The sequence below is a fragment of the Hydra vulgaris genome, chromosome 15, assembly GCF_038396675.1.
Source record: "Hydra vulgaris chromosome 15, alternate assembly HydraT2T_AEP".
NCBI lineage: Eukaryota > Metazoa > Cnidaria > Hydrozoa > Anthoathecata > Hydridae > Hydra > Hydra vulgaris.
In genome coordinates, this window is record NC_088934.1 from 47,902,683 (window position 1) to 47,929,460 (window position 26,778).

The following is a 26,778-nucleotide window of genomic DNA, read 5'->3' on the forward strand; positions in this document are numbered from 1 at the left end:
TTAAGTGGAACAACAGCTGTCTGGAAAAGACTTTGTTCATTATGTATTATCGATGAATTTCTAATAGTTTGATACTGTTCATCAGAAAGTTCACACTGAATTTTTAAGCTCAAGGCATCTTCGGTTTTCATTTTTATCGGAAAATTTATCTTTTTGATATTATCTTTTTCAGAGTTTGTAGCACTTTTCACAAGATCAACGAAGTCTTTTTTGCTAGGATCTCTAGTGGCTTTTTTTATTGAAGCTAATGCCAATGCTTCAGCAGGATGTTCAGCCAATTTGGCAACCTTAAACAAGATAATATTTAATATTTAAGCTTGTAAACTATTTTTTTAACTGGGTTGAATTTAATTTATTTATTAATACCTTAGATCTTTTGCTTCTATCACCTAAATCTTCCCAGTTCTTGCACTTTCTACCTGAACCTGATGCAATATTTTTTTTGTTAACAGTAATATCTTTGTTCAACCAAGTTCGCTCGTGTTCTAAAAGTCTAGAGAAGGTTCTTGCATACTTCCGCAACTTGATCGGAATTTACATTTAAATATTATTAGAGTTTTCTTTAGATTTATCATTTCAGGTTTTCAATACTTTCATAGTATAGACCCTCCAGTCTACAAAACTCACGTAGAAGAGCCTCAAGTAAGTTATCATGATTAATTCCTAACTCTTGAATTATAGGAACTAAATGTATTCTTTTCATGTTGAATGTAAGCAATGAACTATTTTAAGTTATTTTAAACACAAGTTTTAATTTTAAAACGTGCATTATGTCATCAAACGTTGCATATATTGGTTTTTGAGGTTTGATAATTAGCACCATCTGCATGAGCATGAGTTTTTTTACTAATAGGAACTAAATGTATAATTTGTGTAATGAATGAAAGCAATGAACTAATATTCGCTACTTTATACGGCAAGTTTTATTTAAAAACGAAAAAAAAAACACAAAAAAACCGAAGTATTTGAAAGGTCTTATTTTAATTGGGGCAAGTTTGGGCAAATGATTTTTATTTTTTCTGCTTTCATATATACCTATTAATGGGAAAATATTAAAACTACCATGGAATCTAGTGGAATCGTTTAGTTTTTAAACTAAACTCATAATTAAACTAATTTAAAAAAATCAATTTATGACACATTTTTGAGATCTCAGTAATGTAAAACTAAAAACAAAATTTATTGTCAAAAATGTTGTTAGTAGTTGCCAAACATCTTAAACATATGACTTCAAATTAAATTTTGAACTGTTAAACATCTTAAACATATGACTTCAAATTAAATTTTTACCCATGTCAATCTTAAAAGAGTGACACAAAAGCTAGATTTTTTTGAACGAGTTTTCCGATAAATAAAATAAAATAAATAAGTCTCGGAAAAAGGCGTATAAATTGGTGAAATCTTGAAAATTGTTCACAAAAAAGTTAATTATTGACTTTCAGTGGTATTTAGTAACATTATAATTAAATTAATTAATTTCCAGCAATACTTTTTCTATGGGGGGTTTTTTGCCGTTTTTTATGGATTTTGACTCACTGTGCGACGTACACGGCAAATGCCTTCGCTCTCAATGATGTTGAACTTTGATTCATCACTGAACAGGACAGTTTGCCATTTCTGCACATTCCAGTCAATATGAGATGTAGCAAACAGGAGTCTTTTCTTTTGATTTTTTAGTGAAATCAGCGGTTTCTTTGCAGGGCGTCGTAGTGGAACGCGGTCTTCCACCTTTGTTATCTGCTGCCAACTTCCCAGTAGAACGATATTTGGAACATAGTCTTGATACGGTCCATTTTTTCATGCGATCTTTATCACAAATACTTTTTTGTGACATTCCACTTACGTAATCGCCAATAATTTTCTTTCTTAGTTCCAATCCAAGACTGTCGGGGGCCATTTTTGCACTTGAAGTTATAAAAATAATAAAAATAAATAAATAATCACGCTTCTCAAGGCTTACCGTGTTACATTTACCTTGTGATGATACAATAATGCTCTGTGGAACACAACGTCTTGGTTGGATGTGGACTGAAATGATGTAATGAAACACTTGTTGTATTTCACTTCTTGTATTGATGTTCTTCGATAAAACACTTTGATAAAACTCATTTCGATAAACTGTCTTGATAGAACTGACTGATTGACTTCCATATACTGACTGAATTACATGTCGATTTACATGTCTCTTATATAGTAAAATGAACATGTGTAAACCTGTTGTGGAAGATTCTAGATGCTTTTTTCGATGCTTCTGGAAGCTTCTGGATGCGTCTGGATGCTTCTGAATGTTTCTGGATATTTCTGGATGCTACTGGATGCTTCCAGATGCTTCTTCTGGAAACTTCTTGAAGCTTCTGCATGCTTCTGGAAACTTCTGGAAACTTCTGGATACTTCCTTTAATTATTAAAAAACTTCTGTGGCGTTGACACGGACCAGACTTAAGAAAATGAAACAAACCAAAAAAGTTGCACTTGTTTTGTCCGCTGCAAAATGGCACTTGTCAACGAAATTCTGGCTGTGTGCTGTCACCTGTCAGCTGATAGCTCATGTCATGGCATGCTATGACTCCAGACTCCTAAACTGTTTGCTGTGGTAGTATAGTTCGTTTCGTTTTTAAGACATGTAAAATTAGAAACACTTTTTAGCATTGTTTGATGTTGGTTGCAAATGTTTTGTCCAATACTGTATATATATGTGTGTGTGTGTGTGTGTGTGTGTGTGTGTGTGTGTGTGTGTGTGTGTGTGTGTGTGTGTGTGTGTGTGTGTGTGTGTGTGTGTGTATGTATGTGTATGTATATATATATATTTGTCTATATATATATATATATATATATATATATATATATATATATATATATATATTTAACTTCTATTTATCAAAAAACTTTTAAAAATTTATATATATACTAAGATTTTTATGCATTTTTTTTTAATTTTTATTTGGATATACAATATATACATCAGATTTTAATAACTTTAACGAATTTTCATATTACGATCATATTACAAACTTTGCTTAATGCTTTCAAAAGAATATTTTCTTTTTCTAAACACAGTAATATATTTGCTGATCTACTGCGCGTAAACCAAACTAAAAAAGGAACTCCAGAAGGCAAATTTATGGAATTGATTCAATCTTTTATAACTAGATAGAATGCGACATATATAATTCAAAGGTTTATTCTTCTTTTAAAGTTTGTAGCTATATTAATGTTTAATCTAATTTTGAGGAGTGCTTCTATGCTGCAAAACTCTGAAAGCCAACTTCGTAAAAAAAATATTAGGCTGTTTAAACTATATGAGCAAGGTTGTCCTCTTTTCTGCTTACTTTCACTTCTGAACCCCAAAACGTACTGTGCCCAACGTTCCCAGTGGGCACAGTACGTTTTTTTTAAACGCTCTTTAGACGTTTTTATCAGGTTTAAACCTTTAATTAGAAAATCACCATTACCTCATGAGTTAAAGCTTCAATAACTATTAATCTCTAGAAATAGTGATGCGCTTTAGTTCTGAAAAAACAGTTCATCTTTGCTTCCAGCCTTGTTAAATGTTGCGGTGTAGTTAGAAGATCAGTTCTATTCGAGAGATTGATTTCAACACTTAATGATGTTATTTCTGATGGCAGAATTAGTTTTACTGAACGGCATATTAAGGAGAGGACATTTTTAGCATGCCTTACTAATGATATTTGATAAATATCTATGCTATTTGTACATTTAGATTTTTTAACATTTTTTTAAAATAAATTATTAAATCTTAAATTTTCTTTTTATGAATAATAAAATGTTTTCTTTTTATTATTATGCAAGTTAAATATCTCTTTGAAACTGGTGTCTAAGGATTATAATTTATTAAACTTATTAAAAAAAAAAAAAACTTTCAAACCTTATTAGTTATCATTTTATTTTTTTATTTTTCGTTTTGCCGTTTGTTAAAAATTACAAAAAAAAAAAAAATTACAATAATAGAAAATCTTGGCCCAATGATATTTTATATAAACTAGATGTCTAACTTGCGAAATTTTATTGGACAAAAAATAAAGCCGTTTTTTTATGTTTATGACAATAGTCCGCCATTTATTAAAAGGGCAAAAGCTCAAGCCGAAATGTGGAATAAAAGTTAAAAATGCAAGTCAAAAGTTCCCAATAAGTTAAAGATGATTGAAAAACAAATTTTAATAATTATAAAATACATATAAAAGTTTTTTTATGTTTCTTAAAAAGTATTTTAATTCATAAAAATGCTTCAAAAGCGTCTGTCGTTTCACTTTTCTATTCAAAACTTTAATCCCTTTTTAATCAAAAATAAATTAAGGAATCATAAATTATTATTTTACAAGTGTTATCATTTCGGCTTAACACTTTTACATAAATAGTATCTAAATTGAAAATATATTTACTTCATTTAAGAAAAGAAAAGTTAAAAATATTTGTTTATAAATTTAATCCGCTATTTGTAAAAAGGGCAAAAAGCGGCTTCACTTTTCGGACCGAAGTTTGACATCTTGTTATATAATATATCATTGTCCTGGCCGTAGTAAGAAGAAGGCAGACTTGTCTTATCACCGAGCCCCGTTACATAGGTGTTTTCAAACGTTTTTAAAAATTTACTTAACTATTAAGTGATAAATGAAACAGCATAAGAACATACAAAACTTCAGCAGTAAAAACCTTTTGCTAACAATCTTCAAGCGGAATAATATAAAAAAATAAGACAAAAGTGAAATAGTCATGAAAGTTATTAATTACAAAAAATTGCGATAAGTTTTATTAAAAATAAAAAAAAGGGCTAATTAATAAATATCAACAAAAACACAAAATAAAAAAGGAAAAGAAATTGTAAAAAAGCTAAAGAAAATGTAGTAATTTTAAATAATTTATTTAATTCAAAACCTTATGAATTGTTTTTAAAAAAGATATTTGAAAACTAGTATGTCGAAGTCCATGTTAGTAAATGCCGCATGTTTAAAACAAAGTCTTCTTTTTCATTAAAAATATAAAGAAAATATTTCCAAAAAAAAGGTCCCCGATATTGAATTTGGCAAGAGCCTAATTTAAGGTGGTTTATGGGAATGACAAAGTTGTTCTCTGAAAATTTGGTAGGATATTTATGAGAGATTTCATTAAAGTAAGATTGCAATGTTACTGGAGATAACCCACACTTTGCTTTAAACATATATAATACTACTTGATGAAATTAATCTTATAAATAATTAAAGCTCCAACCTGACGTAAGAGTGGTTTGCTATGTGCATTCCTGTTTGCCCCAAATATTATCCTGTAAGCATGTTTTTGTTTGCTGTAAATTTTTATGAGTTTAGTGTGGTTAGTGCTAACCCAGACAACGTTACAGTAAGAAAGATAGCTGTCTATGAACGAAAAACAAAATATTTTTTAAAGGTTCATTAACCAGAAACAGTTTTGTTCAATCAAACAAAACCGTTTCTGAATAATGAACCTTTAAAAAATATATTTTCGAACTTTCCATAAATTTAATATGGAATTTCCATGACAATTTTTCATCTAAAAGCACTCCTAGAAAGTTTTAATTATGTCATAATTTTAATTATTATGTTATTGATTAAAAGAATGGGCAATTTAAGAGGAATATTATCGGCTTTACTAGGTTTATGGAGAAGAATAAACTTTGTTTTATCTACATTTAATGAAAGTCGGTTACTGATAAACCACTTTATAATTTTATTTAATTCGTTACAAATTTTAAAAAGAACAGTAGTATCTTTGTGAGAATAAAATAATTTAATGTCATCTGCTTATAAGATAGTGTTTAATATTTTTAATGCTAAATATAAGTCATTCATACAAAGTAAAAATAATAATGGTCCTAAAATGGGTTAGCCACAAGCAATTAGGTTGTTTTTTGAATCTTTTGATTCTTTAAGTATAAAAGCATTGATAGTTAGATATAATTTAAACCAAAAATTTTAAAACTTTTGTTTTTAGCACCATAATTTTCTAGTTTTCAAAAGTATCATACGATTTACTGTGTTGAAATCTTTGGATAAATCAATAAAAACCCCAATTGTATGGCAATCACTATTAAATCCATTTGATATATGTTTTTTTTTTTTTGTTACTATAAACTTGCCACTTAAAATAATTACAACTCTCGTATTGGTAAAATATACACAAGGCAGGGGCAAGAAGAAGACAAAATGGTCTTATCACCAAAATCATCTTATCTCCCAATAATCCGTAAATAATATAGCCATCAAATATTATCATTAAAAATGTTGTCAAATATAAAAGAAAAAAAAATTTTTTTTTTTTTTTTTTTGAATAAAATTCTAAAATTTATTTTCAAATATAATTGAACACAAAGCAAAAATAAAAAATAAACAAAAAATAAAAATAAACGCAAAATAAGAAATAAACAAAAAATAAAAACAAACGCAAAAGAAAATTCAAAACTATATATATAAAAGTTTTTAATTATTGCAATTAAAAATTAGGAAATATAATGAAAAGAATTTAAAATTTTAGAGAAAAATTGTTAGTTTTTCTTAATAAGAAAATAAAAAATAAGTTTTTAAAGTACTAAAATTTTAAACCTTTGCAAATAGAATAAAAATATACTATACAATATTTTAAAGGCCAACAAATAAATATAGCTCTAGAAGAAGTCCTTCATGTTTTGTCTTATTAAAATTATTTCTTTTAGTTTTGATTTAAAAATATTTATGTTTGCAAGCGTTTTGATGTCATTTCTATACTCCATAGTTGGGGGCCTCTAGCTGTGATTGACAACTAAGTGGCTTCAAAGTGGTTTTTAGCTTGAATAAAATTATTGTCTGCATGTCTAGTAAGATACTTGTGCTGTATTTTTTTAAATAGCGTTTTAAAAATATTTGGCATTGTATCGTTATTGATTTTATACATAAAAATTAAATGATGATATATATTTATTTGGTAAACATTTAAAATTTTTAGTGGTTGTGAATGAGAGAGTGGTCTTCGTTGGATATTATTCTTATAGCATGTTTTTGTTTGTTAAATAGTTTGTTTAGTTTTTTTTTATTGGTGCTGCACCAAGTAATGTTTGCATAATTGAGATAGCAATGAATTAAAGAGAAGGAGATATATTTCAAGCAAATTTGATTTAGCTAAGGTTTTACCTTATAAAGTATGCCAATATTTTCAGAAACTTGTATTTTCGATTAATCTTAAGTGGTTTATCCATGTGACATTTTCGTCAAGAAGAACACCTAGAAACTTCATTGAGTGTTCTCTTTTTATAAATTAATTCCCAATGCTAAGATTTGGGAGCTTTAGAGGAATTTCGTCTCTTTAATAAAAGCAACGAAAAGAAATATACTTAGTTTTGGTTAAGTTTAATGACAATTTATTTGTATTAAACCATTTAGTTACTTTTAACAGTTCTTTGTTCACTGTTTTAAATAGAGTTTTTATATTACTATGGGAATAAAACAAATTGGTATCGTCAGCAAACAAAATCAGAGTCTAAAATATTCGAAGCTCGGCTTAAGTCGTTAATGTATATTAAAAACAAAATCGGTCTTAAAATGGATCCTTGAGGAACTCCACAAGTGATTGTCTTATTTTCAGTTTTACCACCATCATAAGAAACATACTGCTTTCTATTAGACAAGTAGCTTTTAAACCAAACTATATTTGCGTTCTTAACTCCGTAATTTACTAGCTTTTTTAATAAAATATGGTGGTCAACTGTGTCAAAGGCTTTGCTAAGTTTTTTAAAAATACCTAATGTATACTCTTTTTTATCAAAAGCTCGAAAAATATCATAAACAAGTTTAAGAATAGCATGATCAGTTGAATGACTTTTTTTGAACCCAAATTGTTTGTTGTATAAAATGTTAATCGTTTTTAGAAAAGAGAATAGTCTATTATACATTATTCGTTCCAGTATTTTAGAGAAGCAAGGAAGAATGGAAATAGGTCTATAGTTAGAGACATTAGAAGAATCACCCGATTTGAAAACTGGTATAACTCTTGCAGTTTTAAAGCTTTCTGGAAATATTCCTTATTTTCAAGAAAGATTAAAAATATGCAACAGTGGTGTTATTAAATAATACATAGATCTTATTACAACATTACTGCTTATTTCATCAACTCCTTTGTTTAGTTTTAACGTTTGAAAAGCAATTAATAACTCATTTTAAGTCAGTTTATTGTTGGTCATTATTGTATTGTTAGCAGTTAAACATGAATCTACGCCAAATTTACCAAGTTTTAGTTTTAAGGCTAAATTTAATCCTACACTAACAAAAACTTGATTAAATGTTTTTGCAATTTTTTTTTCATTAAGTATATCAACGCCATTAAAGTTTATTATTTTTTTTTATTAAATTTTTTTTTATTAACTTTTGTTTACCAATTAATTCTTTAACGACATTCCTAGTTTTCTAAGTGTTACCTTTGAATTTTAGTAATTGATTTGAATAATATATTCTCTTTGAACGATTTATTACTAGCTCAAAAATACCTTTATATTTTTTATAATTGGATTCATTATTCCTTATAAATGTTCTTTTTTAAAGAATTTTTTTGTACAAACGTTGTTTCTTTTTTAATGATTTTAATATTCCGGTAGTTATCCATGGGTTCAAATACATTTAGATTTAATAATTTTTGTTATCTCTGGAAATGCATTATAGTAATGTTTTTAACTGTCATAGGCTTTGTTAGTGCTTTTTATTTGTAATATATTTTCCCAGTTTTCAGAAAATAAAGATTGATTAAAAAGTTCAATAGAAACGTCATTAATGATTCGCTTAGTTATTTTCACTTTTTGCAAGATTAAATTTTTGAGTTGCAATAAAAATTGGAAAATGATCCAATATATCGGATATAAATATTCCAGTTTTAACTTTTGTGTCTGTAAATTTGTTTGTTATAATTTGATCAATTGAGGTTGCACTATTTTTGGTGATTCTAGTTGTACTAAAATTACAACTACCATCTGGCAAATGATTGAAGGTGATACTTATATATCTAATGGGTAAATTCCATATTTCTTTCAAAACCACTGAGCTACCAAGTTGCTGATTACCTTTTGATCTGACTTATATAATGTTTATGAGTAAATAATGTACAAAGGAGATTTATTTAATGTAATTGTCTGTGCATTTTTTGAACAAGAGGTTTTCGATTGATCAAGTGTTTTCCTCCAATATTTTTAAGGAGGTCCATAAAATGCAACATCAAGAGATTGCAATAAATGGGCAGAGTTACCAGTTATAGAAAAAGATGCTGTTTTCTTCGCAACAAGATACTATTTTCTTTAGTAAATTCAAGTACCTTTTCACTGTAAAGACTGCTTAGGTTATAACTTATAGGAACATTCCTACAATTTGACAAAAAAAACAAACAAACCAGTCAAAAAAGTGAATAGAATCAAACCGTTCTTTAATTGTATTGTACTTTGATTATATTGTACATTAGGTGGTCTACTATCGCTTCTTGTTGTCCATAAATGGTCAGCTTTATAAACATAACCATAAAAAATTTGACCGAGGCACTAATCATGAGTGAAGTAACATTACAAGCTGTACAATTGCTAATTTTTGCATATTTCATAGATCATCCTGGTTATATTTAAAAAATCCGGAAAATTGTTTGGGTAAAATATCCGTAAAAGATCCAGAAAATATTTTTTCTCTTACCCTTATATCCTCCTAATTTTGATTTTAACGGAATTATTTCTAATTTTTTTTCAAACTTCTCTTTATTCTTTTATGAGTGATAAGTGAAAAAACTTAAAAAACAAATATATTACAAAAACTTATACCTAAACTTGTATGTATACAAAATGTTTTGGATATCCGGAGAAGCAAAATATTAAAAAAATATCCGGAACTCTGGAAATATCCGGAGAAGGATAACCCCTGATATTTGTAAAAACTATGGATTTTCCATGTGCTTTTGGATTAAGTTTTTAACTTTATTATAAAAACTGGCAACTTTCACACAATGAACATTAATTAATATTTTTATCTAATGATGTTTATTGTTAGCATAAAATTTGAAATCTGGCATTCGGTATATTTATATACTGCTTTGTAACAATTTTTTTTCGTATTAACGTGGGATAGTACTGCTATGAAATGCTAAACAAAAACAAATTTAAAGATAAATAACAGTACTTTCAACAAACTTAACTCAACACAATTTTGAATGTACATACACATATTGTATGACATTTTTTATACAAGATTTAAAATTTATTAATGTTTTGCAAATAAAGTTTATATATATATATATATATATATATATATATATATATATATATATATTGAAAAACGTGTTTTCCAATAATTGGATATACATATTCTAAATTATAAAAAAATTATTTGTATTGAAATAATTTTTAAACTCGACTTTTGGCCACTTTTTCGTGATTTGGACTCAGCAGAGCGGGTCGGATGCTAAATATGGCATTATTCGTTCTTCGACTAATGCCATATTTAGCAGCAGCAGCTTGCTTTTGAGTCAACTTTTTATATTTCAACTCTTCAAGACATTTGGATAGGCCATTATTTGTATATTCCTTATATTTTCTGGTTTTGTAACAACTTGACATCTAGAAAAAATATAAATGTTATTTTTATTTTGTTAAAATTAATTACAAAACTTTAAAATTTACTTAAAGTTTTAAAAAGTATTGTGCTTAGATGATTAAAGACAGTTGTCGTTATTTTGTACATTGTGTAAAGTTATCCCATTTTGTCCAAAATAGTAATTTATTTACAAAATTAGTAATTTTTATCCATCTATACCGACAATTGCATTAAAATATAACAAACTTAAAACTAATATTATGCTGAGCATGTTATGCCATTTACACACTTAGGGTCCAATTCTGAATAAAAAATAAAAACAGATAAAAGTTGTTTAAACTTCGAAGGTGTTTTGCAGTTGCAGTTCAAATAAACCGTGTTTTGTTTTGCAGTTCAAATTTTTACCAGCTAGAGAGTAAAACATATTTGATTTGGTTGTGCAATGTTACCCAAGGTTGTTCAAAGTTACCTAAAGTTACGGAAAAAAATGAAAAATTTTATGACCTCCTTTGTAAAATTATTCTAAAAATAAAGAAGATAAAATTATTCTAAAAATAAGAAGCCGTATATCCACCTTGAAACATGCATGCAAAAGGTTCCTAAAGAATAACAAGCTACAATTATATTGTGTGTCCCGTAAATAAAACATTGTTAAAAATCCTTATTTTTTATTTAATCGTACGGGAATACAAAAACATATGATAACACAAGCTAAGCAAACTATAGAAATTATGATAAACGCCCAATATTGATTGAACGGAAAGCCAAGTCCGTCATTCGTTGTTATCTTTTTATGAACATTTCCCATCGACCACGAGTAAATGTTTCCAAAAATCGCAACTCCAATAGTTCTAAAAAAACAGAGGTTAAGAACCATAAATTATTTAAATACATTACATAAATGTAATTTAACATTTAAAAAAAAAAAAATTTATTAAATAGATTACCAGAAAACTAGAAACTTTTTATTAAAAATCAAATAAAAGAATAAATTAATTAAAATAAAAAAATTTGATATTTATTATTTTGAAATTATTATTAAATTCATAACTTATTTTAAAATAAATTAATATGTTATTTGTTCGGTAGTCAGTATCAGTGGTAGTGTTATATCACTTTTATGAATTCAACATAAAATAAAAAATATATAAATATATATATAATTATATATATGTAATTATATATATATATATATATATATATATATATATATATATATATATATATATATATATATATATAAATATCAGGCAAGTATTAAAAAGTTTATTTTGCTACACATTGTTTAGTAGTAGTTACGTTTATGTTAGGAATAATTTGTTATAAGTTCTTTTCTGTTAATGATTAAGAAATATCGAGACATTTAAATGGTTTGTTAATAAGAATAAAATTGTTTAAAATTTTTGAGAAGTATTTTGTATTTAGTAGTAGTAATATTCAAGTTGTAACCGATAATTCGGTAAGTGTGCTAAGTCTTACTCTAAGACAGCTCTAACATTACGTAACAAAGTTACATTATTTAAAATCCATTTTTCTAGTTTAGCTTTTTATAAAAAGACGTCACGTCAAAAAGACGTTTGTTGAAAAATGTCTAGACAAAAAATTTAATTTTTTCGCGATAATATTTAATTTTATGACCTCTCGATAATATTTAATTTGATGAGCTCTAATCGATAAATTCTTTTTTGGTAAACTTCCTTGACTAAAATTACTTTTTCAATTCCATTGAATATTTTGTACATTTGAAATAAATCTCCTCAAATCTTTCGTACAACTAAAGTAGTGAGGCCTAACTTACCTAGTCTTTTCTCATAACATTTAGTGGCAATATCAATCTAGTAGCACGACCCTGAACCTTCTTTAAAATATTAATTTCATTCTTAAGATAATAACACACAGCAAATTCAATCAACGGTCTAACAAAAGTTGTGTATACAATTTTTAGTGACTCACTTTTACCTAGTAATGTGTTCTTTAAAACACCCAAAACTTTATTTGCTTTACTTGCACATAGAGTAATATTATTATTTTTTCAGAGTTAGAGTTAAATACTACACCAAGATCTTATTCAGCGACAGTGGTTCTTAAAGGTATATTCTGCATATATTAAATTCTTTTTAGTGGTAGTTTTTGCCAAATTTGCCAAGCGCATAATTAAACACTTTTCGAAATTAAACTTTAACATCGGACCAGTTGACAGCTTTCTCTAGATCATTTTGCAGATGATCAAAACTTGTTACAGAATCAAACCTCGATAATAATTTTATATCATTGGGATACATCTATAAAATATTTATAAAGTTTTTAGGCAAATCATTAATGTAAATAAAAAAAGCCTTGTGGCACACCACTTAATATATCGTTCTAAGAGGAGACATTTTCTCCCATAAATCTTAACCTTCTATTTTTAAGAAATGCTTCAATCCATTTTATCAGAAACCCAACAACATTTTGATCAGTAACAACAACATTTTTATCAGGCTGCCAATTTGAACTTTTTTTAAAAAGTTCGAACTCGAATACTTTCGAACTATTTAGGAAAAAAGTTCAAACTTTTTCGAACTTTTTTAAATAGTTTTTATTTATATAAAATTAAAAACAAAAGGTTACAAGTAAAACACAAAACTGTTAATTTATTTATAAAGACTTTTTTTTATTTATTTATAAAAAGTAAATGCAAGGTATCATTCTGCAACCAATTTCTTTTTCTATGCGAAAACAATCTATGGCTAGAGAGCCCTTTCACGAGATCATACCATTTGAAAATCATATATTTTAATAAAAAAGTTTCAGTTCTTTAGTTAGAGTCAATTCTTTGTTTTAATTTCTAATATCGTTACCATTTTTTGCTTTTTTTATTAATGTCGAGTCTATCTCTGTTAGTTGGAATAATCTTTGAAAAAGATTAATTTGCAAAATTATCTATATTATTTCTTTTTATTTTGTTCTCAAACTGATTACCTTGACTTAAAACAACTGGGTTTAACAAATATATCATTTTTATGTGCGAAATTATTATTTTATTAATATAATTTTTATTGATGTTATAACATTTGAGAACCTCTATTTTGTGTTTATTTATAAGTGTCTTGTAATAGTGCGTGTTGAGGCACATTTTGCTCGTTGCAGCTTTTTGCAAAAAATGAAAATACTCTTAAAATTCAGATCTTCTAGATGTGCTAACGCTGAGTAGCCATTTTTGTTTGAACTTAAAACTCTTTGTAATTTCAATTTCAAACGTAAATAAACACTGGTTAAATGGTGAAAAAGTACCAACCACTGTTTAACCACTTTTTAATAGGAAAAACCCGATCCTACTTTGAATGCAATGGCGCTACAGGTGATGTAATTTTGATTATATTTTTAAAGTTTCTCGACCAACACAAAACAAAAAAAGCAAAAATATTCAAATTTATAATTGTTTAGCGGAGTTTGTTTTACTTCATAAAGAAAAGAGTTTTTATGTTTATACCACCTGCCTTTTAATATTTTTTCAGTAAGCCCAATGTAGTAATATCCTTCTTATTTATGATGAATTTTTCGATTGGGATAGTCCACAAATTAAGTCACACACTTTTTTGACCGTTTTTGACCCTCTTACCCCTTCGTCACAACATCGTAACTCTTTAGTAACAAAGTCCGTATGAGTTGTCACAAAACCACTAACCTCTCCTTCTAATATACATAATATTTTAAATAAAAAGTTAATAATTACATAATAGTTTAAATAAAAACTTAAAAATACCTTCCAATTGACACCATGGAGGAACTTAAACCATTTGCTAATCCCACAACATCACTTTCAACCGAGTTATTTATAAAAATATTTACAGAAAGGAAACCAGCGGTGTTACACAGACGAATAATGGTTTGACTGATCCACAAAGCAAACCACAAACTTACTCTGGAAAAATAAAAATTATATATAAAAGTTTTGTATACATTCCCCGAAATACAAGGGATACATACAAAATTTTAAGGGACTTTTCTAACAGTTCCAAAAATTCTAGCTACTTTTGTAACTTATAATAGTCTATACAAAATTAAATGCTCAAATAAGAAATGAGGGGTATAAACTGAACAGGTGTTAAAGTAAACTAAAGTGGTGTTGAAGTAAACTTAAGAGGGTTTTAAATAAACTAAACAGGTGTTAAAGTTAACTAAAGGGGTGTTGAAGTAAATTTAAAAGGGTTTTAAATAAACTAAGCTGGTGTTGAAGTTAACTAAAGGGGTGTTGAAATAAATTATAAGGTGTACAAATGAACTAAAAAGGTGTTGAAGTAAAATATAAAGATAAGTAAGCTGCAAAAGTAACATTTTAAAGAATTATGCAATGATCTGATCCAGAAAACAAATTTTACTAATATTATCAAATAATAAATGTTCAAACGGATCAAATTAGGACCTAATAAAATGTCCTAAAACAATAGGATTTAGAAATATTTAAAGCTTTATTCTAATAAAATTCCATGAACTTTTTTAGAATTAAAATTATGCATTTCTTATACCAATATGCAGTTTGTTTGTTTTTTAAATTTTTTTTTTAAACATCTTCGCTTCCAACAAGGCTGCAAGCAGCCACTAATTAAAGTTGGAAGTTACTGAAAGAGAAAAGATGAAGATTGTAGAGCAAGATAACAATTGACGGACGACTTAAAGGATTGCAAATTATATGAATCAGGAAAGCAAGATGAAGGAAGCGAATTCCAAAGAACTGATGTTCGAGGAAAAAAACTAGACAAATAAGCGTTTTTGGAGCACTTAGGAACAGTCATAGAAAAAGGATGAGACTTAATTGAATGACGAGTAACACGAGAATGAATTTTAGTAGATGGCACAAGAGACGCTATCTCTTTAGAGCAGTGCCCATTATAGTATTTGTAGAAAAGAGAAAGAGAAGCAACATTACGACGATGTGATAATGGTTGGAGGTTGGCTGCAAGAGCAGGTCCAACTATGTTTACAATGCGTTTTTGCACATTGTCTAAAAGAGAAAGGGCATCATTAGAAGATCTGCCCCAGATATGGCAACAGTATTCCATACAAGGCCGGATTTGAGATTTACAGAGATAGAGAATAGAATCTGAAGTAAGAAAGTGACGAGCTCGATAAAGAGATGCAAACTTAGCAGATGCTAACTTTGCAACTGATTTGATATATGGTTTCCAAGAAAGATTGGAAGTAAGAGTTAATCCTAGAAGATGAAGAGTAGGTGACTCATCGAGTACATCATTGTTCATAAATATAGGAAGATCTAAATTATTGCGATAACGATTTTTGGCTGAAAAAAATTGAGTTTTATCTGAATTAAAGTTCACCAGCCACTGTGAGCCTCAAGCTGTAGCAGAAGTGAGATCCTTTTCAAGCTCAAATGCCCCCCCTAAGCAATCAGAGGGTGTTGGTTTCTTATCACAACATGCAAAAATGGTAGTATCATCAGCAAACAATGCCACCTTAGATGTGAGAATATCTGGAAGATCGTCAATGTAAATTAAAAAGAGTATAGGGCCAAGGATAGAGCATTGAGGAACCCCTGAAGTTACAGAATAAGAAGAAGAGTATTGTCCATCGAGGACAACTTTTATGCTACGATTGGAAAGGAAGGATTCAATGATCTTAAAGATGTTGCCGGATACACCATAAGAAGAAAGCTTATGGAGAAGACCAGCATGCCAAACTTTATCAAAAGCTTTTGAAATGTCAAGAGCGATAGCCTTAACCTCTCCACCTTCATCTAATGCACGATAAAACCTGTCAGTTATTACTGTTAGCAAATCAGCTGTAGAACGAGAAGATCGAAATCCATATTGATGGTAAGTTATTAGATTGAAAAATAAGTTATTAGATTCAAGATGAGAAATTAAGTGTTTATTAATTAAAGATTCAAAAACCTTGCTTATGATAGGAAGAAGAATTATGAGACGGTAGTTAGACGAATCAGATTGCTCTCCAGAACTTTTGAAGATAGGGATAACAGATGCCGCTTTCCAGCAAGCTGGAAAACAAGACTCTGATAAGCACTTGTTAAATAGTTTTAAGAGTATAGACGACAGCTCTGGAGAACACTTCTGCAAGACAATAACAGGTATGTTGTCCGGGCCACAAGCTGTAGAAGAGTCTAAGCAGGAAATCACTTTAGATACAGATGCTGGAGTGATATGAATGTCAAGCAATGGATCAACCTGTTTGTTGGCAATATCAGGTAGAACGCAACTAGTGGAATTAAGAGATGATATTGATGAAAAGTTTTTAACGAACAATTCGGCTTTGTCTTTAGGTGAGGTGACAAAGTCTGAACCATACACGAGAGATGGAATTATAGATTTGCCCTTATTATTGATATCATTAAAAATTTTCCAGAAGTCACGAGAGCCTAATTTTTGAGATGAAATACGAGATTTCATGACCTGAGAATAGCAGGTTTTGGCGTTAGACAAAACCTTTTTACAATTGTTTCTAGCAGTAATAAACAGACGTCTGTTTTGCTCATAAATATGGAAGTAACGGTTTCGATTGGCAATCGCAGCAGCACAGTGTGAGGAAAACCATGGAGGAGAGTGAGGCTTGACCTGGAATCGTTGAGAGGGAATAAAAGATTCCATGCCAGCCTGAATCCACGAAGTTATGTAAGAATTTTTGAATATTTGTCGACAGAAAGACAAAAGATTTCTACCCAAGGGCCATCACGAAGAAAATCACGGAAAGAATCCCAGTCAGCTTTACTGTAGTTGTAAGAGGTTCGATAATAGGGGGATTCAGGTGATGAAGAAGAATGAGATATTAGTTTTAGAGAGATCAAACTGTGATCAGAAGAATCTAAGGGTGACACTAGAGCCACTGACACTAGAGCCAAGCCATTCAGAGTGAAGAGCATTAAAGTCACCGACAACAACTATATTAGCTGATGGATAAAGAGAGAGGGCTTGGTCAATATGATCAGAAATAATGTCAAAAAGAGTGCAGTCTTGAGATGAAGGAGAGCGATATAGAACAAAGAGAAAGGCAATAGAGTGAAGTGGTGCTAAACGAAAGCACATGAAAGAATAGTCTGTGGATTCAAACCTAGTTTCACGACAAATGGGTGAATTCTTACGAATGTAAATGCCCAGGCCAAGCATGTGACTATTGGAGTCTTTACGAATTAGAGGAAGATAACCATCAACACTACGATCACAAGATGAGACAGCCAAACTCAAATTAGTCTTATAAAGAGCAAGAAGGTCTGGTGAACTTTGCAAGAGATAAGACTCAACAGAAGAAATGTTACTTCGAAGACCACGAATATTAGTGAACGATAGGTTTAGAGAACTTGGTGATGATGATGGTTTTTTGTGTTTTATAGTTTTTGGTACTTTATTCATTTTTAAATTAGATTAAAGAACTTGACTCAAAGTATAGATAGTACTCAGAACACCGTTTAATAGCCCAAGCAATTACCTCATTACTACTAATAAACCCTAAGCCATAACAAAGGGCTCCAAATGTGGCCTCCGCAATGCACACCAAAAGTACAAACAGGGACACCATCCATGCGCAACATGGCTCTGTTAACACTTTGATATTTTTCAGCTGTTGATGTAATCAGCATCTCTGAGAGCTACCACAGAGTTCAGGAAACATGACTACCAGCCGGCCTCAGAACCATAAAACTGAGTTTTAGAGCTGTACCCTCATTAGGAGATAATAGAATGAGTTGCCTAGTCATAAAAACAGAGACACAAGCAAAACCCATGCATTGAGTCAAGAAGATCCAGCATTCAACATCCTAAACTGGAAACAATGTATTAAAAATACATCTGCGCCAGCCTAATAGATGAAACAGAAGGTTAGAACAGTTGATGAAGGTTAGAAATTTCTAAATCATAGATAAAATAAAAGGTTAGAACAGTTGATGAAGGTTAGAACATAGATGAAGTAGAAGGTTAGAACAGCCTAATAGATGAAATAGAAGGTTAGAACAGTTGAAACAGAAGGTTAGAAATTTCTAAATCAGATTGCTGAGATCTTACAATTATGTAGTTGTGATGGATAAAAGGAGACAAATTATATATAATGAGCTGATGGTTGGAATAAATTTTTAAAAATAAAAATTAAACTTGACAATAATGCCATTTTGTATTGTATTATCTTTTAATTCTTTTGCAAAATATATTATTATTCATTTATGTTGTCGACGTGATTGTTAAATCAATAAACTTTATGTCCATTGTGTTGAAATAAAGTTTGTTTATTGATCATAGAATTATATGATAATAAGACTGGCATAACTTCAAACCATAAACCACTAAACAGGCATTGTTCACAGTGGCAATGCAGATAAAAGAAACATAATTGAAGCAGTCACTAACTTTCAATATGAAGATGAAATATATATTGCACATTTAGCTAATTCTTGTAGTTTTATTTTACTTGATATTTAAAAAGAAAACAACTACAGTAGAAATTTTAGCATTTACATTTTTATATATAACTGCTTTGAAATATCACCTTTGGTGAGAACATTTAATTTTTTTAAATGCTATTACTACAGTCGAGGAGGCTGTTTTTCCTCTTTTAATTGTGGCTAACAACCCTCTCTCAACACTTCAACTCTAAAACATGAATCTTGACAAACAAAGCTGCTGCATGAAAAAACAAGTTGAGCCTGGTATTACCAAGGATGCAGAGAAGATTAAACTTGGAATTTTTTTAGCTTATGCAGCAAGCACTCTACCACAACACAACTACTACTACTGTAGCATCACTCTACCACTACACTACTACTGCATTAGATTTAAATTTTTTTTGCTACGGGGTGAAATCATTTGTAATAAAAACCACTGAAAATGTGCTTATAATGTTATGCATTCCTTGGATCCTAGTTTTCAATTTGATTTATAACATCTAACACACAGTAGATAATATTAATTCAAAATCTGTTTTCTGGATCAGACAGTTGGATAATTCTTTACAATGTCACTTTTGCAACTATTTATCATATTTACAGTTTATTATTAGTTATTATATCTATAGTTTACTTAAACCCTTTAGTTTATTTCAACACCCCTTTAATTTACTTCAAAATCCCTATATTAATTTTAACATCCCATTTAGTTTAATTCAAAACCCCCCTTTAGTTTACATTAACATCATTTTAGTTTTAACACCCATTTAGTTTACTTCAACACCCATTTAATTTACTTCAACACCCATGTAGTTTATTTTAACATCCTTTTTAGTTTACTTCAACACTCTATTTTAAATTATTATTATTATCGTATATGTTATTATTTCAAAAAGCATAAGGAGCAGTCTTAAAGGTTCATAAATAAAAGCTGATCATGAAGTAATCCTCAACCTTTGGAATCCCATAAACAGGCTTGTTTGTTAAAGATTAAAATCATTTTTCTGAGCTGGTTTATTTAAAAAAACATTTTATTGACAAAATAAAAAACAGAAAACAAACATTGCTATGGCAATTTATGACAGTATAGGTTAAATAATTAGGATGCTTTGGTGAAACAAACAATGACTACACAGGTCACTATGCACTATTTTAATTTTGAGTTCCACCTCACTATTAAAATTATACTATTATAATTTGCATAAAGAAATTATTGAAACCTGAATATGTATAAAAATAATTAATTGTTGATTTAAAATAACATTGAATAAAAAATTAAATAAAAAAATAAATAAAAAAATAAAAGTTAATCTTGTGATTATTATGTGACTTATTTTTTCATCCAAACTATTTTTAATCTCATTATTTTTTCATCCAAACTTTTTAATCTCACAAATGTGAGATTAAATAGTTTGGATGAAAATCTGTACAATCAATACAATAAATAACTGAAATTACTGTAGTAACTTTTGTACCTCTGAACAATAAATAACTGAAATTACTGCAGTAAATTTTATTATTGTATAATAATATAAAAAAAAGCTGTAAATGTAAATCAATGAAAACAAGTGGTAAGAGTAACCAGGTAAAAAGTAAACTATTTCTTTTTAATTTACCAAATGAATTTAATATTTATCATAAATGAAAAAATAAACAAACAATTAAGTAAATAAACAAATAATAATTACTTTCTTTCAATTATTCCACATAAGGGTAAAAAGATTGTCAACAAACTGAACATCAATGAAGACCATATAAATATCTAAAGTTCAAATCAGACTAAAAAACAAATAGTACCATTATCATAATAATAGAAATCAGGGATGTAAAGTCCCAATAGAACCCGCTCTTTGAATCTCTGTTTTTTCCTGATCTTTGGTGTCCAGGAACTCTAAAAATGTTGGGTGACTTAAAATCTGCAACAAAAAAAAATTTCATGAGATTTAATAACTGGAACTTATTGTTTTCAAGTCCATAGTTAAAGAGACTTTGCCGCCATTATACATAAAGACTCTAGATTCAAAAAATGACTGTTCCTCTAACCTAAAAGTCTTATTTTTTCCCCAAAAGTAGTCCATAAGCTTCTTTACATTTTTGAAACTTCTGAATATAGGAAGAAATATTCTTTTGTGATTTTCAAATCCATAGTCCTTTTTGGGACTCTGCATTCCTAATAGAAAGCAAGCCTTTTTACTCTAAAGATGTTTAAGTGCAAAGTATGTATTTTGATGTTCAAGTATGTATTTTGGACATCAATAATCAACATTAAAAAAAAACAACCTATTTTTAACATTAAGTTAAGTGTTAAGTAAATTATGAAAATATCAAATTAAGAAATTATGAAAAGATCTAAAGAGAAAGAAAATTAAAAATACAAAAACTGTAAATCAAATGAATCATAACATCAATGAAGCATGAAGAAAAGAGAGAATTTCAAAGTCTTGATGTTTGCAAAAAACTAGATAAATATGAGTTTTCAGAACATCAAGGTAAATAAATGTAAATTTATGTAAAAAATGAAAAAAAAGTTAATAAATGTAAATTTGCTGAAGTAACCAGTTAAACAAGATGATTTTAGCAACATGACATTCATTAGTAAAAAGGTAAAACTATACAACAATGTACCCAAGGCTTGAACTTGTGACAGGAGCTAAAAATGCTATTGCAGATCTAATGTGAAAAAATCATTACATGCAAATGACAAACGGGACCAAAAAAGGAACCTTGTGGTAAACCAGAGGTTAATGGAAATAATAATAATAAAAAAAAGGAAAAGTGTTGTCCATTAAATAATACTTTAATACTGCAATTAGAAAAGAAAGATTCAATTATCTAAATTTTTTCCAGATACACCATGTAAAGAAAGCTTATGAAGGTTTTGTACATTTTAAGGTTGTCTTTGTAAGGTATAAAAGAATGCACACTTTTTGTACAAAGGCATAAAAAAATGCGCACTTTTGGCACACATGAAAAAAGCTTATGAATGAGACAATAATGCAAAACTTTAAAGTTGTTGATGTCATGTGCAACAGCATCTGTTTAATGCGCAATAAAATCTTTCAGTTACTTGTACTGAAATACAATTGTAACTGTATGTTAATGATAATATACTTATATAGAGTGTTTTTATTGATAATATACTTATATAGAGTGTTTCTAATGATAATATACTTATATAGAGTGTTTTTATTGTTTTTAATTAAAAAGTCGTTTTAGCTATTTAAATTAGTTATTTATAAGTTTTATATAAAAAAGACAAAATATGCAAACGATCGTGCTACAAAACTTTTTAAAGCTGTATTTAAAAGTGATGTACGCAAAATAGGTAAAAAAATTGCAAACAATTGCCTTTCATTCTAGTTTTCACTCTACTATATACACAAAGAAGAAACACAATGTAAATATCACACAAAGTGATATATAAAAATATAAATATATTTAAGTTTTGTATAACAAAGTATGTAGAACAGTGTTGAAATCCTACAAAGTATGTAGAACAGTGTTAAAAAAATAAAAAATAAAGTAGATTTAATAATGATTTGACTGCCATTTTTGTTTAATTAGAATGAGAAATAAAGGTGAGGCTAATTCTATTTTCTCCGCTGTATATGTGTTTGTATATATATACAATAAAGTGTTTAATCAAGTATTATAAAAAAAATTTTATTATGTATATAATATCACATTTAAAGCCCAATTTTTACAATGCCTGGATTTATAAATTGATTTGACTTATTTTGATATTTTAAAGTATATTATAACATTGATATTTTAAGTATATTATCATTAACATACAGTTAGGAAATCAGTTGTAGAATAAAAGAATCCAAACCTAAAATAAAATTTTGAAAGCAACAAGTTCATTAGTTAATTATGTAAACTATTAGACTCATGATGAGATTAAAGAGTCAATGATCATGATAAAGACACTCAAAGACCATGTTAACAAAAGCTTGATTGAATTATAGTCAGAAGAATTAGAAAAAAAAGAGTCTTTCAAAATACTATTTTTAACTATCATTTTTTGATAAGCATTAAAACAAGATTCAATTAGGCCATTGTGAAATAGTTTAAAAGGTTATAAATAAAAGTTCTGAACACTTTTGGAAAAACTGTAACAAAAATGTTGTCCAAACCACAAGCGGTTTAGCTGTGGTTATAATATTTTTATAATTAAAATGTCTCACAATGAATTAACTTGTTCATTTCATATTTCGGAGATTACAGGAAAAGTTTTTAATGAATGATTTTGCCTCAACCTGGAGTAAGGGTAAAAAGATGTGAATCATATATAGGTACCAAAATAATCAACAATATTTTTAATTTGTAAACTACGTTTTAACACATGTAATTCTACTTCAATTATGTAACCCATTATTAATATATAGTTTAATATACATGTTTAATATATATATATATACACTAGGGTTATGACTTTTTTTCAACCTCATGCTCTTCATGTAAAAATCGATTTTTCAATGACAAGATAAACTTTTTTCAAAAGATATGCAAATAATAGTTTATTTCATGCTTTTTAGGTAAAAGTTCATCAAACTACAGTATAGGAGGATAAGGTTGAAAAAAAGTCATAACCCTAATCGATACTTATGTCAAAATTGATTTTTCAATGGCGGGGTAAACTTTTTTTAAAGCATATTTTTTATTTTTTTATATTACATCTGTAGCGGCCTTATAATTTTTATAAGGCCACTACAGATGAGGAGGCTATTTGTGGTTATAACCTTCTCTCAACTCTATAACTCCGTAACACAAACCTTGACGAACAAGGCTGCTACTCAGCAAAACAAGTTGAGCGCAACGTGGACAAGTTGACCAGGATATGGGTAATATGCAAATAATAAAAATAATATGCAAATAATAAAAATAATATGCAAATAATAAAAATAATATCAAAATAATATGCAAATAATAAAAATAATATGCAAATAATAAAAATAATATGCAAATAATAGTTCATTTTGTGCTTTTTAGGTAAAAGTTCATGAAACTACAGTACAGGAGCATGGGGTTAAAAAAAATTCATAACCCTAATATACACTTTAATATTCTGAGTTTGATCCCCACCAGGCCTCTGGTAGTACAGCACTCAACTTGTTTCGCCGCGCAGCAGCCTTGTTTGTCAAGGTTCATGTTTCGAAGTTATAGAGTTGAGAGAGGGTTATAACCACTATTGAGTAGCCTCCTCATCTGTAGTGGCCTTCTCAGCCTTGAGGAGGTCAATAACAAATATATATATATATATATATATATATATATATATATATATATATATATATATATATATATATGGGCAATTCCACGCTCAAGTGAGTTATTTTGATGAAAAAAATAAATAAATTCAAACAAAACAATTTATCATTGAGTTACCAAATGTTTAAAATTTTTTAATTTCAATTAATAATGTTATTTGTGCTACTTTTTTGCTTTTTAATTTCAAATTAAATTCTTGCATCATACATTCTAAATAAATGGTAGCTAAATTGCATTTTGATAAAATCGTAGAATTATAGGAGAAATTAGTCCTGTAAGTAACAATTCAACATCCCTCAAGTAATGACTTACTGTAAATAGATTTCGGCATTGTTTATAAAATAGGGGTTAGTTAAATTTAAAAAAGACAAATAGAAAAAAGTTCTATAGAATTTTTTAAAAACTTTTGAAACATATGTTGAAATTGCAAAAAAACCATTTTCTAAAGAATGGTTTCTTTTATTTTTCTATACATTTTTTTTGCTATAAATAACATTTTCTATAGCAATTATGAATTGTTATACAAAATTATATCAGATATTCTATAGACCATATGTTTCAAAGTTTTATATAAATTTTATAGAACTGTTTTTTAAAGTTTTTTTTTAAACTTATTCAAATTTACAATTTACAATATTTTTGTTGATTATAACTTATTAACAATCATTGTATTTAAATAACTATAACTTATTACCAGTCATTGCTTTTCATTTCAGATTGTAATATAAACTTAAGGCTAAAACTAATGCTGAAAAATAAAGTAAATGGAGAAGGCTTATTCCTGTTTTAATTCTGCTTAAGCAAAGGATAAAAATATGTTTGCTATTCTTTTTACTCTTCTAAATATTTTAAGTCTATTTTTGTTGAGATTGCAAAACCTTGTGAATCAAATATAATAATTGGCTACATTTATTGTCATCCCTCAACAAATCAACATGAACTCACTTCTTCCCACTTAACTCCTCTACTTGAAAAGTTAAGTAACGAAAAAAAAAAAAAGATCTTTCTAATGGGTGATTTTAATATGGATCTACTAGTCACAATGAATCTAACCTTTTTTCTACATATCTTGATTCTTTAACATCTTAACATCTAAGTCCTTCTATAATTTTACCATCAGGCATAACGGCAACATAAAAAACTCCCATTGATAACATATTCATGAACTTTCATTCAACTGATCAATACTCAGGTAACCTTACAATTTCAATTTCAGACCACATAGCAAAATTTATTTGCATTCCTGACATACCCAACCACCCCAAAAAAGTAAAAATTTACAGACGATGCTTCAAAAAATTTAATAAAAGTATATTTATTTGAAGAAATTTCTGATATCAACTGGTAACTCTCCATTAAAAAAGATGATGATGTTAATAAATCCATGAATTTTATTTTAAAAACATTTGATGAAATCTTAGACCAACATGCATCTTACAAAATACTAACCAACCAATTAAAAATTAAAACCCTTGGATTACATATGGAATACTCAAATCTATTTCAGTTAAAAACAAACTTTATAAAAAGTTTACAAAATTAAAAAATATTTATAAGAAAAATGAACTATTTGCAAAATTTAAATTTTATAGAAACAAAATTTCTAATTTATTAAAATTTAGCAAAAAAACATACTTATTAAACATTAATTATTACATATTTTAATAATAATCTGAATAATATTAAAAACACTTGGAAGGGAATAAAAGAAATCACTAATATTATACCTTCTACACACAATACATTTTTTAAACTTAAATTGAACAAAAATCTTATGAATGATCACACTGCCGTATCTAATATATTTAATAATTTTTTTAGCACTATACATAACAAACTACTTAGCAAAGCCATACCCCTAAACGCATATTTAGTGACTTTTTTAATATTCTAAATGCTAAATCATTTTTTATTAATTCTGTAGCTGAAAATGAAATATCTGGTCTCATTACAAACACACTTAAAACTGAAAAAAGTCTTGGTTCTAATAGCGTACCTACATTTCTCCTTAAACTAGTCCCACACATTATTTCAAAACCTCTCTGTACTGTTATAAATAATTCATTTAAAAGTGATATTTTCCGAGATATTTTTAAAGTTTCCAGAACGCACAAACGCACAGAAAGCACAAAGGCCATCACAAAAAAAATGAGAAAAGAAATCCAAACCTAGCCAACCTTAAAGTTTACTTAAGGTTGGCAAGTGATCTAGCCAACCTTAAAGTTTTAAGAACTATGATGATAAAGCTGATGCAGAAGAATTTATAAATCAGCTTAAAAAGAATTTTGGAGATCATAACCTGACACATCCCTGGCATTACCACACTTTAGTTTTGTACCTCGGTAGTACACACAACTCGTTTCTCTGTGTATCTTTTATTATTGCAAAATGTTTGGAAAAATTTTTGGGGTTTGGAGAGATTATTATTAAGAGTAGTCTCCTCTATGCTAGGGCCCCTGGATGAATTAGGGCTCCTGGTTATAACTATTTTGTTGCTCAATGACTGTCCATAACCATTTTCGGAGTGCTCCAACATAAATGGTTTTTATAAGTAGTTCTTGTAAG

The 26,778-nt window shown here is 28.3% G+C and overlaps 1 protein-coding gene across 4 annotated transcripts in view; it reads right to left on the reverse strand.

The window, feature by feature from the left end:
• Positions 1–11,207: 11,207 nt before the first annotated feature.
• Positions 11,208–26,778, reverse strand: part of LOC136091295 (uncharacterized) — a 131,627-nt gene continuing 116,056 nt past the window's right edge. For 2 of the 4 annotated variants that reach the window (XM_065818677.1, XM_065818678.1), the window contains exons 14-16: positions 20,631–20,704; positions 14,305–14,463; positions 11,208–11,410 (exon numbers count right to left, since the gene is read on the reverse strand). In XM_065818677.1, the coding sequence (XP_065674749.1) occupies positions 11,221–11,410; positions 14,305–14,463; positions 20,631–20,704 (423 nt within the window). In that variant the 3' untranslated portion in view covers positions 11,208–11,220. The remainder of the gene's footprint in view (positions 11,411–14,304; positions 14,464–20,630; positions 20,705–26,778) is intronic. The other 2 variants (XR_010643874.1, XR_010643875.1) reach the window with 1 other exon arrangement.